We start from the raw sequence: 21,056 nt of genomic DNA, 5'->3' as shown, positions 1-21,056 counted from the left end.
AGTCAAGAAGACAGTGAAACCAACTGAGGCATCATTCACTCCAAGGACTCAGCATTAGTTCACTAGGAGGGCTGTGGCCACTTTCTTCTCTCTGTGTGTGAAGTTAAATAATGTTCACAATATTTACAATAAGAAAAAGACCTTCCATTGCTCATGATGTATCTTACTGATAGCAAAAAGAATTCGTCATGCTTCTTTTCATATCACATGATGTCAGGTGGCAAGACGAGAGAACATGCTTATCTAACACTGTTTGGTTATTAAGGATAAATTCTCTGAAGAAAAAGCATCAGCAACTGAATGGAAGGCCAGATATCAGTTCTTCTTCTTTAGCTGATAATCTTTAGCATGATCAATTTTAAGTCAATGATTCTCACTCTTTACAATTGTAAACTATCATCTATGACATCTTAGATGTCAAGATGTTTGCCCAATCCTAAAAATAAGTGCTATCTTTTAAAAAATTAAATTAGGATCACCTGGGTGGTTCAGTCGGTTAAGCATCTGCCTTCAGCTCAGGTTATGATCTCAGGGTCCTGGGATGGGCCCTGCATAAGGCTCCCTGCTCAGCGGGGAATCTGCTTCTTCCTCTCCCTCTCCCTCTCCCCCTCTCCCCTCTCCTGCTTGTGCACGTGCTCTCTCTCTCAAATAAAAATAAAATCTTTTAAAAAATTAAATTAAGTAAAATTCTGTTTGGGGAATTTTATGACAGCTCGTGAAAGAGAACAGAGACACATGGTGTCTATTATATGTTATGTTTCCATCATATGTTAAAGGAAGGAAAGCTGAGTATCTCTCATTTGGGGACTACTAATATTGTAATTAATAAGTTACACTATATATCTCCATTGATAGTCATGTTAACAGTAATGTATTTCATTGTATTCCAGTTTCCTTATTTAGCATCCCTAGGTAATTTAGCAAATAACAACACTAGCAATGGAAAGACCATTGTTTCTATCACATGAGTAGCCTAAGGACAAACTGATCAAATAAAATTAGAAGTAAAAACTTTCTGTGGCAGACATTGACTGTTTTCCATAATAGTTATTCCTTCTTCCCGGCTAACACAATCTAGATTTTGTTCTACTGTTGAGCTAGATCAGGTATAGGAAAGGCTAGCTTTATTCCAGCTACTAGGTTATTAACCAGTATTGCTCTATAAAGGACAGTCATTATTAATAATCCCATTCCCCTTTGCTGGTGATTGACTGCTGGCACATGAGACGTAAAGGGGAGATTTCTTGAGGGGCTGCTTTTAGAAAAGAAAGGAGGGGAGGGTAAGGAGTGGGAAGGGGAAAAAAGTAGAGGAGGAGGAGGAAGAAACAGAGAAGGAGGAGAAGAAAATGGGGAGAAGAAAAAAGAGAGAGCGGAGGAGGAAGGAGAGGACAAAACGGAAGAGGAGGAATGAGGAAAGGGATGAAGGAGGAAGAAGAGCCCCTGCCTTCTCGTTCGGGCAAGTTTCCTATGTTGAACTGGTGCTGGGAGCTGAATCAGCCACCCTGAACCTCAGAAGGAAAATCAGGAGAAGCCTCCTTCAGTCCAGAGAAGACCATGCCACTGATTATTTAAGTCAATGACAGTGGGGTACTCTGTTACAGCCATCAACTTCCTAATTTATGTGCATGCACATATAAATGATGCACTCTCATAACTGCTTAATTTGTCACATATTTGCTATTAGAAAATTAACTGAAAGTGAGGCAAGGTAATGATTTAATTTATGCAGACTTTGTTTTCCTTAAGTGATGATTTAATTTATTTAGACTGTTTTCCTTAGGTGATTATATATGAACTGATACTAACTACTTTAAGGGTAAGGGCTCTAAAAATAGATGGTGTAAGGTGATTTTAAATTCTATTTTAACACTATATGTTATAATCTTATTACCAAGAATATATTTAGTATATGGTATTAATTTTAACAGAAGAAGAATAATACTGTGGAAACAGCTTTGAACCAAAACTGAAACTTTTCATTGTTGTTGCTAAATCTCTTTTATATATAGAATAGGCAAAATTTTGCTTTTTAATTGTCTTAAGCCTAAATTCTTGGACACCTTTTGACTTGAGCCCTAGGCCTTATAACCTTTGTGAAAACATTCAAGTTTCTAAATAAAATTTCAATATTGGATTACGTTTAGTAAATTCAATTTGTGAGATTATTCAATGATATAATTCCTTTATGGATCAACTGATGTCACTAATTTAAAATACTCATTTTCTTCAGTGAAAGTTCCCTTATTTAAGAAAAGAAATATTTCTACCTCCTCCAAACATGTACATCTGTTTCTAACGCAAATAGTAAATCGGTGAGAAGTCGCTGGTGCATTGGAGACCATTTAAACTCAGGAATACGGAACATTGTAGTGCGTGGGCCTGGGCTGAACTGGCGCCGCTGTTCCTCAGTCATCGGCATTCCTCGAAATCCTAAATCGACGCGGAGATCTCTGTCTTGCTGTGTAATAGACCGACCCTGAACAGCCTAGAGAAAGAAAAGGTGAACTTTTGTAGACTGCAAAAGAAATTTTCAAAATTTCTTTTGTTTCAAAAAGAAAACAAAGTATAATCCAGTGAGTGAGTGAGTAAAGCTTTGCATATGACTCCGGTAGGTTAATATATCTTACATGTATTATTCATCTGGTGATTCCCTGGACAGAAACCTTTTTGAGCTGAAGAGGCTACTGTTAATTACTTTTATTTTGCTGTTTCAAAAACTATGCAAGGTAATCAAATACCTCAGGTCTAACACCAAAGTTCACATTGAAAACCAAGTCCTCTTTACCCCTGTTTATGGAGTCTTCATATTAGACCACATTTCTTCCTTAGGAAAGTGAGCATATAACTCACATTGAAGTGTACTGGATATATATCATCAACTAACTATAATTGGAAACACAAGATTAAAAAATATTACTTGAATAGATTCAAGTTAACTCAAAGTCTATTTCACTCACAATACTTCAATTTAGAAAAACAGTACATTTATTTGGTAAGTTAGAAAACCAGAAAATACCTACAAACTCTAAGTGAAAACCAGGCAAGCCCAGTGATTATCATGTTCAATAAACAATGCACCATGCTGGGGCGCCTGGGTGGCTCAGTCGCTAAGCGTCAGCCTTTGGCTCAGGTCATGATCCCAGGGTCCTGGGATCAAGCCCCGCATCCGGCTCCCTGCTCAGTGGGAAGCCTGCTTCTCCCTCTCCCACTCCCCCATGCTTGTGTTCCCGCTCTCCCTATCTCTCTGTCAAATAAATAAATAAAAATCTTTAAATAAATAAATAAATAAAAACAATGCACCATGCTTTCCTTTAAGTCTTTACCTAATTCAGTATCTCCACACCCCTTCCAGTTATCACTGTGGTGCAACTGCCACAGAAAATGGAAACTGGCAGTTAATAGAGAAAAAATAAAAATACCTTCCCCATACAAAGAAGATACTTTTTGTTTGTTTCTGTTTTTATTTTCCAACACAGAATATATTATTAATATTGTTACTAGAGTAAAAAGACACCAGAAATGTATGGTTTACTTTTTATAATTCTAATGGAAACACGTTAATTTTATCTTTGAGGACATTAAAAGGTGAATGGAAAACCTGGAGAAACACCAAAAATAAATCACTAAGTGTAAAATTATTTTTCAACTCCTAACCATAAGGTAATTTAGCCTAGAAAATAAGGAAGTAAGTCTTAAAACTCAAAGCTCCACAATTAAAATTCATATCAGAAAACAGCATCTATTTTTAGCTTTATTCTGGTGAGGCCAGAACTGCAGCACTAACGTTTCCTCACCGCCAGGCCTAAGAGTCTTTAATTTTCTCATAACAGATTCCTATCCAACTGGTTGTAAAGAAAATTCTCACTGCTAATAATTGCACATTTTCTCAGCCATATTACCTACCTCACAGGGTGGTTGTGATGATTAAATCTGAAAACATATGGCACAGTGCTTGGAACATAGTAGGCACTTGATAAATAACAATTCCCTTTCTCCTTACCCTTCATTTCATTTATCTGTTCAATCTGGGCTCTAAGTCCTCTTTTCTATAATTCACATAACAAGGTTGGGCGTGAAGCTTTAAAAGGTTAAAATTAATCAAGTATTCAGAATGAAGATCTTGAGTACAAAATGTGTAAATTTAGCCACAGAATCATAAGCTATTAGAATGGGTAGAGCCCGTAAAGGTCACATTTTAATCGAGTACAACCTCTTGTACTGTCTAAGGAAATTCAAGGCCCAAAGAGGTTCAACAAAGTTACACAGACAAAATGTGGCAGAGTTGGAAATACAATCCAGGTATTTTAAATGTCTCTTATGTATACTACCACACTATTTGATTCCATAAATTACTATAGCACCATAATTAAGTATAAACATGGTGCAGCTGGTAAGAAATGATTCTTACTGCTGTGGTGCTATCAACTCATTATCTGTTCGATGCATTTTTAGAACTCATGTAGGGTAACTCACTTGCGTTGTAGCAGTGGTCTGGATTTTTCGAATTTCCTTTCCTGATTCTTTGCCATCGTCAGATCTCTCAGTGTCTGAAATTATACTTCCTGCATCAATATTTGGTACAATTTTGCTACCAGATGACTCAGTTTCCAGAGTTGTAGCGGTCATTTCAGCATACTCTAACCCTTTAGAGGATGACGCTAAGTCTCTTTCAGAAATACTGCTCATTCCATCTGAAGTTGTATGGATTTTGAACTCTTTTTCTTCTATTATACTTGATGTACAACTCAAGTCTACACTACCAGTCATGTGAGCAAGCAATCCAAGATCATCACTAACACCAAGATGTACTTGTGTATCCTGGATATTTGGAATAATGTGATTGCTAGAAAGTTCAGGAAGAAGTTTCTCCTCCTGTTTGGGTATTTTATCAAAGAGAAATGACGTACTACTATTAGGAAGTTCATCTTTCTCATCTGCTAATGTTATCAATGGACCATTATCCTTTTCTTCATTTTTTTTAATGATACCAACACTTCCATGTACATTGTTCTGGAGTTTCTCAACAGCAGCACTATATACATTATCCAACAAAGATTCAACCTCCACAAGGGCACCATTCTCTCCACCTACTAAAGTCTCTGGTGATAAATCCATATCATCAAGCTTTACTTCTGTTGCTTCTACTTTCTCTGCTTTTATATCAACTAAAAGATCATGCACTTCCACATGTACACCACTTCCCGGTCTATCTGAATTTCCAAGAATATCATCTGACACTTTTGTTGACATGAGCAAGTCTCTAGTATCTGTGCTGACAGGGTAATCTGTCTCACTTTCTGGACTCTGGCTTTGTGAAAGATCTTCTATCTCTCGAATTTCCATTCCACCTTTTGCTCCTGTAGTCTGTGATGAAAGACCAGAGATAGTGCTCACATTCCCTTTTTTTCCCTTTTTAATGTTTTCCTCCTCTTGTCTCTGATATTCTTCATACATTTTGGCTAGGTATTCCTTATGTGCTTCATAAGTGACCTTAGGAATAAGTGAAGAAAACATTAAGGCATTTTATATACATACCGAGAAGAAAAAAAATACAAATAAAGTTATGGTCAAAGCAAAAATGGTGTCAAAAATTTTAAGATTTCAAATGTAGAACATATTAATTTTAAGATAAGTTCCATTAAGTAACTGGAAATAATCATCAAAAATAGATATGATTTATTAGATGACTTATAAACTAACAACATTAAAGTTTTAAGTACAGTAATCTCTTCTTTTAGATCAAGTATTTCAATGTTACTCTAACCTAATATACCAGTTGAACTTCTACATATTTGAGTTCAGCTAAAATAGAAAATCAGCTAATAATATGTAATATTCAAAGTACTATTGCTATATCAGTTTTCACATCTATTACTCACATGTGTGCCTACTTCTAACAACTAATATTTTTTTTAAAAAATCACACATATCTATAAATATATACATTTTTAAACTGTTAAAACATCACAATTTTATCTTTATATAAGCTACTGTAATTGGTTACTTTATATAAACTGGTTTAAGAATAATTATGATGGGGCGCCTGGGTGGCTCAGTTAGTTAAGCGTCTGCCTTCGGCTCGGGTTATGATCCCAGGGGTCCTGGGATTGAGCCCTGCAACAGGCTCCTTGCTCGGCAGGGAGCCCGCTTCTTCCTCTCCTCCCCGCTTGTGCTCTCTCACTCTCTCTCCTTTTCTCTCTCTCTCTCAAATAAATAAATAAAATCTTTTAAAAAAAAAGAATAATTATATGTATTTTTTCATAAAAATGTGATGTTTTTTCTTATAAAATACTACTTTAAAATTTGTTAAGGTAATGATAAAAGGTGTCAATATATTGTAAAATGTAAGTTTTAACAGAAATTAAAAAATTCTACTAAAATTGAAAATAATAGGGGCACCTGGGTGACTCAGTTGGTTAAGTATCTGCCTTCAGCCTCAGGTCAAGATCCTGGAGTCAAGGGATCTAGCCCCTAGGCAGGCTCCCTGCTCAGCAGGTCCCCCTCTCATGCTCTCTCTCTCTCTCACTCACTCTCTCTCAAATAAATTTTAAAAAAATCTAAAAATAAAATTGAAAATAAAAAAGTTCAAAATCTTTCCTTATAGGCACATATTATACTGACTTATACTTAAATGATAACAGAGTTTTATGTTGAGAGGGACCTTCCTTTGGAGATTATCTTGATACAAAACCCCTTTATTTTACAGAAGAGGAAATCAAGTCCCAAAAGTGGGGGCTGACAACCTATAGCCCATGAACCAAATCTGCTTATCACTTCTTTTGGCAAGTAAAGTTTTATGAGAACACAGCCATAATCAATTGTTTACATATTGCCTATGGCTATTTTCACACTACACGGCAGAGTTAAATAATTGCTTCAGAGGCTGTACAGCTCCCAAGACCTAAAAAATTTACTATCTGTACATCTTAAAAACATTAAAAAAAAACCATGTTTCTAACCCCTGCACAAAAGGACTAAATGAATTTCCTAAAGTCATAAAACTGAATTGTGGCATAGACTGGAGTAAAAGCCGAACGCCTGGCACCCATGCTTTTTCTATGACACCACATAATGAGAAATCTTACAGAATCTAATGTTACACAACTGTTACTTTTAACCCACTACTTTCTCTTACCAAGATCAGATAACGTTTAAAAATATAAATATATGGATTCTTAGAATTAAAAAGATAATGCAATTAAAAATACCATTAAACACTTAATTATGATTCACTTGGAAACAAAGGCAATTTCTGACTACTTTTAAAAAGTCTTAAAATGTATATTTCAGAGTGTATTTCATGAAATATTCTTTTAAGAACCAGTAGGTATGTTTTAGGTAAAAGAGCTATTGACTCAGACTCAAGCTATAAAGTATATGTGGGGTTACTTCTGGGGTCTAAATTTCATAATTCATAAACCTGGAGTTTTGATTAAATGATCTAAAAATATTTCATGCTCTAACAGTTTATGAACAGAGAGAAAATAAAACCAAAAACAAAAAAGAGAGAAAGGTGAGATAAAGGAATGGGCCATAATGTAAAATGCCCACAAGATGGCACCAGATGAGTGTTTACAGCCATTCAATCCACAGCTGAAACAGATAAATACTAAATCTGTTACCTTGGAATGGGCTATTGAGAGCGTATCCACCCAGACTCTCCATCCTCCCCATTCATATTTTATTGCATGATACAACAGAATCCGGAAGATATTGTAGACCATCTCGGTAATCTTCTGTTCCTCAGAATTTTTAGGATTGATATAGCCAAGAGAAAACATCCAATCCTGCCACACTGAACACTGCAGTAAGCATCTAGTGGGAAAAAAACTCATTAAAAATACCTAGTTTATATTAGAATTTACTATTTTGAAATTTAGATAAAGAGTGAAAATATGATCTGACCTAGATAAAGCAAGATGCACAGTCATTCTGCACATTCTATATTCTATACCTGGAATGATTTTCTCCCATTTTTCTACCTGGAAAAATCCAAATTATCATTTCAAATTGGTTTCCTAACTCTCCTAGTCAGATATAGCTACTGTTTCTCTACTCCCTCATCATATGTACCACTCACAATGCACTTAATACATTATATATTAATCACTGTTTTATCTTCCCCACTAAATTGTACCAAGACTATATACTAAGATAACCTGCGCAGCACAGTACTTTATACATACCACTCAATAAATATTTGTGAAATTAAAGATTCAGGAAGCAACCATAGCCTTAGATTGTGCCCCATGTCTTAGCTAACCAGCTCGAAAATGCATGACAACAATCAGTTACAGACAAAAACTGAGAAAAGCATAGATGAATATGAGCAAATCCAACATGATTATAATAGATGGGTGTCACCAAAAGGAATGATGAATTTTAAATAAGGGTTTGTGAATATGTATATTCACAGAAACGATTAAAATATAATACTCACATAATCAAATAAAAACATAAAAATAAATACAAATATAATGAATGTAGATTGTATCAAAGAAACATAAAATGCCTTTTCTGATAATTACAATTATTTAGCAATACGGGAAAGATTTGAAAAATGTTTTGAAAGAGATTGAAGGTAAGGGAGAGAAAATAATTATGGAATAAAGTTTTATTATGGTATTGAAACTGCTTACCTTCTATTTTCACGGCTGTTACTGAAAAGTTTTATCATGTCAGATAAAAATAAACGACGAACTTCCATAAGTTCTGCACTTGGTGTAGAATTTTTTAACAGAGTTGCCACCACCTTAAGAATCACTGTAAATGAACAACAAAAAAAAGAGGTCAAGATTTATAACTGCATCATATCTTCCACTCAAAAAGTTTTACTCATTTTCAACTTAGCCTTATGGTAGGTGAGTTAAAAGTACCATGAACTATGGTAATCACCATAATGATTAAGATGGTTATGAAAAGTTTTGATTTAGTTTTCCATGTTACCACAATACTACTACATTACAATAAAGAATTTCTGTTCGGCTAGTATCAAAAAAATAAGAAATAACAAGTGTTGGTGAGGATGTGGAGAAAAGGGAACTCTCATGCACTGCTGGTGAGAATGTAACTTGGTGCAGCCACTGTAGAAAACAGTATGAAGGGTCCTCAAAAAATTTAAAATAGAATTATCATTATGATCCGATAATTCCACTACTGGGTACTGACCCAAAGAAGATGAAAACACTAATTCTAAATGATACATGTACCTCTATGTTCACTACAACATTATTTATAATAGCCAAGATATTGAACCAACCTAAGTGTCCACTGGCAGATAAATAAAGATGTAGTATATATACACAGTAGAATATTACTCAGTCATAAAAAAGAATGAGATCTTGCCTTTTGCAACAACATGGATGGACCTAGAGGGTACTGTGCTAAGTGAAAAAAGTCAAATACCATATGATTTCACTTACATGTGGAATCTAAAAAACAAAACAAATAAATATAAACGGACTCATAAATACAGAGAACAGACTGGTGGCTGTCAGGGGAGATGGGGGTAGGGAGATGGGCAATGAGATGGGTGAAGGGAATTAAGAGGTACATACTTCCAGTTACAAAATAAGTAAGTCACAGGGATGAAAAGTACAGCATGGGGAGTATAAAAAGAACTGCTGTTTGCTTACTTGGATTCTGAATTTTCACTGTAGAATCTGGCTCTGGATGTGGTTTGTGTACAACTTGAGTACATACTTGCTCTGTCAAGATCTGAAAGATGAAGAATTTGAATTTCATTTAGAAAATAATTTAAATCATAATTTCAAAATATACAAAGAATCTGCAAAAACTGTCAATTCTGTCAAAATAAAATGAAATCCTCTTCTCAAGGGTCTTCCAGTCATTCCACATACTTCTAAACTCTTTAACTCTTTAGTTTTCAAATTTTGTTTATTATGGATAAAGACAAAAAAGAACCAATATCTTTAGGAGGAAGGATTATTTAGGAAATCCAAAAATTTATTCTGTTTGAAATACCTTCACAGTGTACATTCATAACATACTTACATTATGAATTGTAAACATGACTCTTTATGTCATCATTAATAAAAAAAAAACTTAGAAAATAAGTAAATAAAAAAAAAATGTCTGAGCCTGGGTTCTAACTTCAAAATGAAGTGTGACAAGGGAAAAATCTTTATTAAATATGTGGCTCGTCATTTACCCATGAGTTTTTCTTTAAACTTTTTCCAATAACAAAAATGACAAAAAGTTGACCAAATGAAAAACAGAATTCGAAAACGGTTTTCTAATTTTTCAGTCTCTATGAGTGCTGGATTCTTACACATCTTTTTTACTGTTATATTCCCAGCAATCAGCACAGTGCCTGACATAGTGCCAGTACTCAAACATTTGTGAAATTTAAGAATGGATAACTGAATTATATATAAATAATGGATACTATGACTGTTCACTGTGTATACCTCTATTCTTGTATATGTAAAAAAATCCAGTGGGACTATACTTATTAAAGATGGAATTTTATACTAGTGATTTAATTTCCTGTTTAACTTAACATACTAAGTTCTGAATGAAACTTTTAGTTCAACCTAAAGTAAGGTACAAAATCTGTGCATAAAACATAAAAGTTAGTTGAGAGCTTGTTGTACATAGCTATTTTGTAAAAGTTGGGGATGGAGAAAGTAATCATGAGCCAGAGATAATCCCATTTGATTAGAAAAAGACCATGACATCCACCAGCAGTGGCATTTTTCTGATCTTTCTGCTCAGACTTGAGAAAAAAGAAGAAAAAGAAGAAGATAGGAAACTGACTTATTATATATTAGGAATGTTTATCAAAAAGGTATTGACTTGAAATAAAAACTAACCTATTATTAAAATGATAAATATAGGGCATAAGACCTTTACTTTCACTAAACACTTTGTTGTTAATACTAAACAGTGCCTCAGAATTTTCTGAACAGAACACTACAGACATGCACCACTCATCAGACTGAGCTGACACATCGGACAGAAATTTCTCTGAAAACCCAAAGAATCTGAAAATGCTAAAGGACATTCAGTGGTTGCCATATGCTTACAAGATGTTTTCCCACCGATCCGCCCAAAAAAGCACTGGTGTGGACCTACAGCCGAGTGGACAAAATCCCTAAAATTCTGGTTACCAATAGATGCAAAATAACTGCAGACAAGCTTGGAAAAGACTAGGCCATACTTTTCCATGATAGACAATAGTCAAAACTTTCTCACCCCAAAAAGAAGAAATCTCATTATACAGAAAACAAAACTAATCTCAAAGAATCTACAATTTTATATTGTCCTCCTTAAGTCCCTATTTGAACTTCTAAAGATGAGGGTAATAATTGCCTTGCCTATCTACCAGAACTGCTAGGAAGATAAATAAGTAAGGCTCTATATGTGAAAAGTGTTTTGAATACTATCAATATGAGCTTTTTTAAATTACCAATACATATTTAGAAACTCAATCCAGCATGTATTTATTAAGAGCCATTTATGTGTCCACACTCTGCTACATGTTTGGAATGAGAAACATAGTTGCTAGGTGCTAGGTGGAACTATATTTCAAGAATCAATTAATTAATACTCCAGAGACAGGCATAAATACATGATCCTGCTAAATAATAAATACAGTAGATTGTCATTAAGAACCTATGTGAGTTTTTAAAAGGGAGAGGGAAATAATGAGATATGAAATAAGGAGAGATGAATATAGATGTAAACATTTTAATGAAAGGATGATTCAAGATGGGCCATGGAAGTTTAACTGGTACTGATTAGAGATATGCATAGGAAGTAACCCCAGCCCCTACAAAAACAAAATAGTACAAAAGGTACACAGCCACATATGGACATGAAATCCAAAATGTACTTAACCCTCAGAGCACATCTCAATTCACACTAGCCACATTTTAAGTGTTCTATAGTCATCTTTATATCTTTTATACAATGTTGTCTGATATATACTGCCAAAAGGTCTAACTCACTTTGTCCTTTAATGTTGTTGCTTATCCTATTATTGGCATTATCACATGTAGAATTTTAAAGATCACAGTAACACAGAACTTAATTGGTCTTCTAAAAACTTTGCAAAAACCTCATATTCTAAAATATCATTACCAAAACCATAGGTTTGACATAGTTCTTTATTATTTCTGTACTTGATTTTATATTTTTCTACAGTTGTAATGATACTTATTTTGACATGTTGTTTGGGGTTAAGGTAATTTCCTCAAACCAAAACAGAAAATGAAAGTAAAAAGAGCTTTCAAACTGAAGATTATCAACCAAATGCTTCTTGCCAGGGGTGCAAGCCCTGGATGATGCTCATAAGGGGAATCAAACTCATGATGCAGGTTTTGAGGCTGAGTTTTCTTTTTATAGTTAAATTTCACATACTATGTTAATGAGAATTAAGTTCAAAACTATCACATGAGTGTTAATTTTTGGCAACCAGATGCCACCATCCAAAACGGTGCAATATTTTAACTTTGGTGGTCTAGAATTAATCATCCACCATTCTGTCTGATAACATAATTTGGTTTGTTAGCAGTATTAAATCTTATGTTGAACACATTTTCTACTTTTTTATGGGATCAACAGTACTATCCAATCATATCATAACCACCTTTCTTTTTTTATTTTTTATACTTAATTTTTCTTTTCAGAGTATCATAATTAATTCAGTCCATCTTTCCAATTAACCATGATTATTTTTTAAGCGTCTGACTCTTTATTATTATGTTATGTTAATCACCATACATTACATCATTAGTTTTTGATGTAGTGTTCCATGATTCATTGTTTTCATAAAACACCCAGTGCTCCATGCAGTATGTGCCCTCTTTAATACCCATCACCAGGCTAACCCATCCCCCCACCCCGCTCCCCTCTAGAACCCTCAGTTTGTTTCTCAGACTATGGACTCTGAGAAACCATGATTATTATTCTACTTTAAAAGCACATATTGCCAAATTGGTCAGAGACCTTGTAAGTTAGTTCCTTCATCTGCAACATCCAACATCCAGGATCAGGAGACCCAAACTTATCCAGACTTTCTCCAACTAAGACATGGAATCAGCAACAGCTTAGTTTTATAGAATATCATTAGAGACTAAAATCTGGATACTCAGAAAGTGCTAATGAGTATAGATGGTAGGTAAAAATGCTGCTGCACTTGCTATTGACTAATAGAAATACATATATATGTATATACACACAGGACATTTTCTTTAAGGTTAAGGGTACATAATGTTTTCAAATTCAACATATATTGTTAGGCTACATTCTTATTTTAATATAACGTTTCACTGACTACAAAGACTTTCTGCTCTAATTGGTTAAAACAAGCAGAGGGTCAAAAATGTAGGCAAAAAATGACTTAAAAAACATGTATAGGAATCATTAACTAGAGGGATTAGTCTAAGAAAATCAATACAAAAACCCAGATAGAGCTCTAATCTGATACCATAGCAAGGTTTTTATTCAGAGGACTTTAACGTCCACTGAAGGTAGATTTTGACGTTTTTTGCCTTATGCACACACACTATGAAATCTGCCTATTTTATGACCATTTATTAGTGGTGAGACATAGAACAAATTGTTTAACCTGTGATTCTCAGTTTGTCTGTTTAAAAAGGCAACAACAACAACAAAAAACAGTTTCAGAGAGTTGTTGTAAGGATCTGAGATAATGTATATAAAGTATTTACACTAAAAGTGACTGTCACAGGAAATATGCCCCCAAAATAGTTACGATTATTAGGGAAATATAATATTGGTATCAAGATGTTTTGCATACGGTAGGTCTTTCTATTCAGTTCTGCTTATTCAGTTCTGTAGGACAAATATTGGAGCAATATTAAAAAACTACTCTTACTGACAAAAGCTGTGTTCTGAAGGGTAAGTTTATAAATCATGTAATTAGAGGAATGACAGACTGAAAGTTGCAATATTAAGCTTAGAAATGAGAGTAGCCAAAAGAGTTTTTTTAATTTATCTAAAAAGCAGCCATTCTTAAATTTACTGATGATAATATGAAACAGAAAAAAGATGAATATAACAGCTAGTGAAGTAATGTGACAGATCTGGGGTCAAAGTATTATTCCGGATACCATCTGTTTTTGTAAACAGATACAATTCAGTTTTATTGGACAGCACCCCATTTGGTTCATGCTGTCTATAGCTGCTTCTGAGTCACAGCTGCAGAGCTGAGTAGTTTCAGAGACACCACCCAGCCTGCTGCTACAGACTGAAGGTTTGTGTCCCCACAAATTCCTGTATTGAAATCTAATCCCCGGTGTGATGGTTAGGAGATGTGGGGCTTTTTAGGTGGTGTGTAGGGCCACAGAGCCCACAGGAAAGAAACCTAAGAACTCCCTTAACACTTCTGCCATGTGAGGGCATAGTGAAAAGATGGTTGATGAACCATGAAGTGAGGCCTCACCAGACACCAAATCTGCCACTGCCTTGATCCTGCACTTGCTAGCATCAAGAACTGATGGAAATTTCTGTTATTTATAAGCCACCCAGTGTATAGTATTCTGTTACAGCCCAGACAAACTAAGACTACCAGAAAGCCTAAAATACCTATTACCTGGCCCTTTACCAGAAAAGTTTGCCCTCCCAGCTATAATGAACATTTGGCTTCCTGCATTTCACAGAAAATACTGAGCCCAAGCTATATGGCCATCTGTTAGAAATGGTGAGAAAAGAATTTCTGAATTGAAATGATGAGATCTAAAGCTTCTTCCTGATAGCACTTTTACAAATAATTTTTACCTACAATTTACCCCACTATCAACTCTAGGTTACTGTTGGTTATTGCATAGGAGACAATCGGCGGAGGGCGGGGAGAAAACTAGCATATAATACATAATGGGTGTGATTCATGTGAGAAAAACTCCGCACAAGTCAATCAGCCAACCCATACTCAAAGAAAAGTCCTTGGACCAACACAAAAAGATTGGCAAATAAATGTACATGGATATGTTTTAAAATAAAATTTTAAAATGTAAGTATGTGTTCATTTAAAAAAAATTACTGGCTTTTTGATTAATTGACCAACTACTGATCCCAGTTACATAGGTTTCCCACTAGATACATTTTAAATTGTCATCACACATTTTTTTATTTTTACCTCATAAAGTGTGTTGTATGTGGTGACAGTCACAGTGTTTGTATGCAACATCAGCCTTTCTCCAAGAAGAGTGAAAAGACTATGAGTATGCATAATTTCCACTTTTCTCCTGGAGAAAAAGGGGGAAAAAAACAAAATACTATGAAATACATTGGATTTTCTAATGACATGACTTTGGGATAAGAAAGTACAATCTATTAAGCAGATACAGAATCACAGAGGTAATTATTTTTACTAACTTCCATTTACAAAAAAAATAAGTTTACACCACAGCTATCTTCTAAAGTTACAAAAATACTATTTAAACACTTCTCAAATAAAATGTGAAATATACAAGTTATAGATTATATAAGTGTGGACAGCTATTATTTTCAAATTTCTTACTATGTAGGAGTTATTTTTATTAGGTTAAAACTACTGGTTTCCCCTAAGATAGACCACAGAATTTTTAAGTCCTTTATATCTAAATTTAAAGTCTATAAAATAATCTATGATAAACTTTAATATCAAGAATTTAAAATTATAGCTAAAAGTGAGTACTCCAGTTTGATGTTGGGATTACACAGCAAAATAATTCAACAGAAGTAAAGGGGACTCATTATTGCTTGTATTTGTGGTCTGCCATTGGATTTAAAGCCAAACAAAGAGAAAAAACAAAAAACTTTCTTAGTTATTTACTATTGGCTCATTTAACTGTTTCCCCCCACCCACCACCCCCACCAAATCCATTAATAGGATAGAAGGCTCTACTCAAGGCTTTCTGCAACACTTGGTTCTAGCTCAGGGAATTGCTATATGCCTCTCATTTGTGTCACTGTCTTAGAATTCAAGATCTGATCTTCTTGGCTCTCAACCCAAGATATTTCATCTATCACCTTGATTTTCTATTGTTCCCTGTTCAGATCTATGATATAAACTGACTAGTATTCACCAATTCTTATTCTTTTCTTCCTGAGTCCACAACTATACTATTAATTCAAGCCTCTATTACAGCCAGGTGTGACCATTTAACTGAGTTTTAGCCAGTGGAATGTGAGCAGGAAAGTCATGAGCCATTTTCAGGCCAGGTCAACAGAATAGCACTCATGCATGTCTTTCATGCTCTTTCCCCAAGGCAGAAACACAGGAGCCACATGATGAAGACAGGGAGGCACAAGATGGTAGCAGTAGCCTGGGTCTCTAAATGACAGCTTGCAAGAAAATTGCCTGTTGAGGAACACACATTTAGATTTTCAGTGAACAAGAAAGAAACTACTAGTTCAATAAGTAAAATTTCATTGTTTGTCTGTTAGAGCAGCCATTGTTACCTTAATTAATACAGAAATCAAATAATGAACCATTTATGTGGATACCGCTCACCTGGAAATCCTCTCTTCTAACATCAGCCTCCAAGGTCCACACTGCACTACAAAAGACACAGGGCAGCTGTCTCCCCTCACCTAATCCTCCTCAGTCCAGGGAGGGAAACAGCAAAATAACCTAAACCCAAAGGTTAGGTTTCTTGTGGCTGTGTTTGCAAAACACTTAATAAATAAGATTTAAAAAGTCAACGGGTCATTAGAAAATAAACCAGGACTAATGGATACTATGGGATTATAGAGGGAAGGCTTTAAGTCTCTTGCAATTCAAGCTACATCCAAGGCAGGGAGGACTGAAACTTTCATTTGCTCCTAATCAAGAAAGAAAAAAAAAAAGCCAGAGTGTATCCCTTAATATATCTCTCTGATACATGAAGCTGGTAAAAGTTATCCAAATTAGGCTATGTAGAATAGTCTAATTAGGAATTTACAGTAATCTCTTACCTGCACCAGTACAGTTTCAACTACTAAGGAAATTCATGCCCTCGTGATTACCTCCCAGATGTAAATGTTTACAGAGCAGTTATATTCTAGGCTGTGGGGTGGGGGGTGAGGGAACGTGAAGAATGATCTGCATATATCAGAGAAGAGATAGGTCAGCTTCCTCCTGCAGTTTGCTTTAAAACAATGTTTACCAATAAATTTTGCTGCACAGCAGTCAATAGATAGCCAAAAATGCCATCCATTATCTCAGGCAGAGTGTGGCTGTGCTATGAATCACATGATTTTGTTTCCCACAGAATCTCTAATGAAAGACCTAACTCTATGCATTCAGCTCTGAAAGGCTTCAATAGGGCATATATGAGACAAACTAACATCTTGACCCTACTTAACTTTAAGACCTAAACAGACTTCAGGCTTTTAGTGCCAATTTGCGCACCTTTGAATTTTATAGGATTTCTGTCCACTTGAATTAAGAATGTAATCTTTTTTAAAAAAGGGTAACCGTTTAATCTCATACACATTACACATTTATTAGCTTACTAAACGTTCCAATGAAAACAGACTCCAATTTTCTTCTTCACAAAACAACCCAGCTTTTCTTCTGGATGGTCAAAAAATATTTTATAACAAACTCAGACCATATGTTGGAAGAAGAAAAAGGTAAAAGAGACCCATAATTCCATAACCCAGAGAAAATCATTATAAAGTAACAGTTTGTGTTCTTCTAGATGAATTACTATGCATATAAATATAGATGACAAATATACATGGTATCAATACAATGAAAATAATTCTACATAGGTAATTTATAGCTTTTTTCCTGTAAATCAAGAATATATCCTATCTTGAATATTCAATCATTAAATATAGTAAGTATGCAGCATAATATATCCATTCACTACTGTTGGCATTTTGCTATTTCCAATTTCTTTCTACCATCAACAAAATTTTGCCCTTATAGGTAAATCTTTGAGTATATCCATTACTATTTCCTTAGAATAAATTCTTGTAACTGAAATGATGGGTGTTAAAAGCTTTTATATTTAATTTTATGAGACTTGACAATTTATGATGACCTCCAAACATATGTACATTCATACTTCCACCATCAAAACATAAACACACTTTACCAGCAGCTTCACTCACCAATGTAAACATAAAATTCATATTTTATAAGTATATAATTTAGTAATTTCTTAAAAACTTTATAGAGTGATGTAATCATCATCAATTTCCAGTTTTGAATATTTTCATTACCCTAAAAAGTTCCCTTGTGCCTATTTGTAGTCACTCCCCACTCCCATCACTACTCCAATGTAATCTACTAATCTGCATTCTGGATATTTCATATAAATGTAATCATTTAATATGTAGTCTTCTGCATCAGGCCTCTTTCATTCACCATAATGATTTTTAGGACTCATTAATGTCATAGTATGCATCAGTAGTTTGTTTCCTTTTAATTGTGCACTAGTATTTTCATTGTATGGATATATGATACTTTCTCCATTCACCGAATGATGGAATTTTGGATTATTTCCAGTTTTGAACTATCATGGATAATGGTATTAAGAACGTCCATGCACAATTATAGGTCTGAACATATGGTGTCATTTCCCTTGAGTGGATACTCAAGCATGGAAATGCTAGGGTATGCAGAAAGTGTTACATTTTTAAGAAATCAGAAAACTCTTATGGAACATGGCCGGAGTATTTTATATTCCTATCAGCAATGCATGGGAATTCAGGAAGTTGTTATATGTTCTGGTTGTATGTTCTATGTTGTGGTTTTATTCAAATCAAACCATTTTCTATTTTTCTTTGTGAGTCTTTTTTGACCTAGGGGTTCTTAGAAATGTATTGTCTACTTTCCAAATATCAGGCAATTTATCAAATCTCTTTCTGCTGTTGATTTTTAATTTAATTTTGTTGTGGTCAAATATTTTGTTTGATCTCAATTCTTTTTAATTTATAGAAACTTGTCTTATGTTTTATAGTCCAGCCCATAATATATTTTATACTTGAGAGTCATTTGCTAACTTTAGGTGGACTGTTCTATGAATGTCAATAAATTGTTCAATTATGATCTTGAACGGGGGGGTGTAAATAGACTTTCATTAATTATTATTTATTGAAAGGGAATGCTTCTAATATTTTACTACTAAATAGGACTATGGTAAGTTTCCAGTAGATATACCTTATCAGGTTAAAGAAATCATCTGTTCCTGGTTTCCTAAGAATTCTTATGATGAATGGGTATTTAATTTTACCCAAAATTTTGTATCCATTAGTGTAATTGCATAGCTATTCTTTAATGTGTTAATAAAGAGATCATAATTAAAGGATATTCTGATATTAAACTATCCTTACAGTCAGCATAAAATAAAACCTAGGGAAAAAAAAACCTTTCTTTTTTTAATATAAATATTTATGGCTAGGGGTGCCACAGTGGCCCACTCAGTTAAGTGTCCAACTCTTGGTTTCAGCTCAGGTCATGTTCTCAAGGTTTTGAGATGGAGCCCTGCATCAGGCTCTGCACTCAGCAGGGAGTCTGCTTGAGATTCTCTCTCCCTCTCTCCCTGCTCCTCCCCTTGCTTGTATGTGTGTGTTCTCTCTCTTTAAAAACAATACAAAATAAAATAAAAAATAAAAAATAAAATAAAATAAAAAATATTTATGGCTGTAAGTTGCCTCCACTACCACTTAGGCCAACTCTCAGAAGTGTAAATGTACAAAATTTTCAATATTTTTGACTCTAAGCGTTTTGTAATGTATGCACAATAATTTTTTGTTATGGGTTATTTAAAATTTTGCATTTCCATTGTCTTAGGTCAATTTTTATCATTGATTTCTTGCATAATTGCACTATGGGCGAGAAGTCATTATGACAATAATTTAAATTTTTGGACAATTTTATGGCTTCAATTGACAATTTTTCCAGTTTTGTGTGTGTTTGAAGAGAATGTATATATGAATCAAGCCACTGGATTTTCTGTACAAATTTATACTGTGAAGTTTTTTTGTGATTGCTCTTTTAAAAAGAGTATGTTAAAATCTCTAAACCACTTTGATTTCTATTTCAAATTTAGTCAATTTTGCTTTCTATACCTCCCCTATGCTGTTATGTATAAATGCATTTGAAATTATTTTCTCTTCCTGGTGAATTGTACCTTTTTCCTTATATGGTACCCCTCTTTAGCCTCATTAACTTTTTTGTGTTAAAGCTTATGTTAGTTTATTTAAATACTGATCTACCAATTTTTATCATTTAGCTTTAAAAATAAATAATGTTTACCTTGTTAAAAATAACATAAAAATATACAGAAAGGTTTCACATTCAACTCATACCATCGTTCACAGTCCCCACCCCCAACATACAGGTAAAAATTTTTCTTATGAAAAACAAATGTGGTAAGGATATGGAAAGAAAGGGAACTTTTGTTCACGGTTGGTATGAATATAAATTAGTTGCAGCCACTATGGAAAACACTTTCTTATTTCCCTCTGTTTATCCACCACACATACTCTTTTAAATAGATTTTTTAAGGGTAGTTTTAGGTGTATAGCAAAACTGAGCAGCAAGTACAGAGAGTTCCCATATATCCCCTAGCCCCATATATGCCATGTACTTGTGGCTTCCTCTAACTACCAACATTCACCCACAGACAGGTACATTTGTTATAACTGCCTATCAACTTGTTTCCACCCCCAGTTTTATTCAGATATGACTAACATATAACATTGTAGTAGTTTAAGGTATACAACATAATGATTTGATATAGGTATAAACTGCAAAATGACTACCACTATAAGGTGAGTTAACATCATTACCACACAGGTACAAAATGTTTTTCCTGTGATGAGAACTTCTAAGATCTACTCTCTCAGCAACTTTCAAATATACAATATTGTTAACTATAGTCACCATGCTATGCTGTACATTATATCCCCAGAACTTATTTGTCTTATAACTCACAGTTTGTACCTTTTGACTACATTCACCCATTCCCCACATTCCCTACTTGCCACCTCTATGTTCTGTTTCTATGAGTTTGGTTTCTCTAGTTTCTACACATGAGATCATAGAGTATTTGTTTTTCTCTGACTTAATTCACTCAACATAATGCCCT

General features: G+C 34.3%; 1 protein-coding gene across 7 annotated transcripts in view; it reads right to left on the bottom strand.

The window, feature by feature from the left end:
• NBEA (neurobeachin) overlaps positions 1-21,056 on the bottom strand; it is a 685,632-nt gene that overhangs the window by 457,488 nt on the left and 207,088 nt on the right. For all 7 annotated transcript variants that reach the window (XM_088021800.1, XM_088021804.1, XM_088021803.1 and 4 more), the window contains exons 18-23: positions 15,125-15,233; positions 9,636-9,717; positions 8,640-8,763; positions 7,623-7,815; positions 4,474-5,490; positions 2,268-2,485 (exon numbers count right to left, since the gene is read on the bottom strand). In XM_088021800.1, the coding sequence (XP_087877926.1) occupies positions 2,268-2,485; positions 4,474-5,490; positions 7,623-7,815; positions 8,640-8,763; positions 9,636-9,717; positions 15,125-15,233 (1,743 nt within the window). The remainder of the gene's footprint in view (positions 1-2,267; positions 2,486-4,473; positions 5,491-7,622; positions 7,816-8,639; positions 8,764-9,635; positions 9,718-15,124; positions 15,234-21,056) is intronic.

This window comes from Eumetopias jubatus, unplaced genomic scaffold (genome assembly GCF_037043125.1).
Source record: "Eumetopias jubatus isolate StellerSeaLion01/CBP00866 unplaced genomic scaffold, mEumJub1_p1.0 scaffold_3, whole genome shotgun sequence".
Taxonomy (NCBI): Eukaryota; Metazoa; Chordata; class Mammalia; order Carnivora; family Otariidae; genus Eumetopias; species Eumetopias jubatus.
Note: the sequence above shows the minus strand (reverse complement) of the source record. Positions and strands in the feature narration are given on the sequence as shown.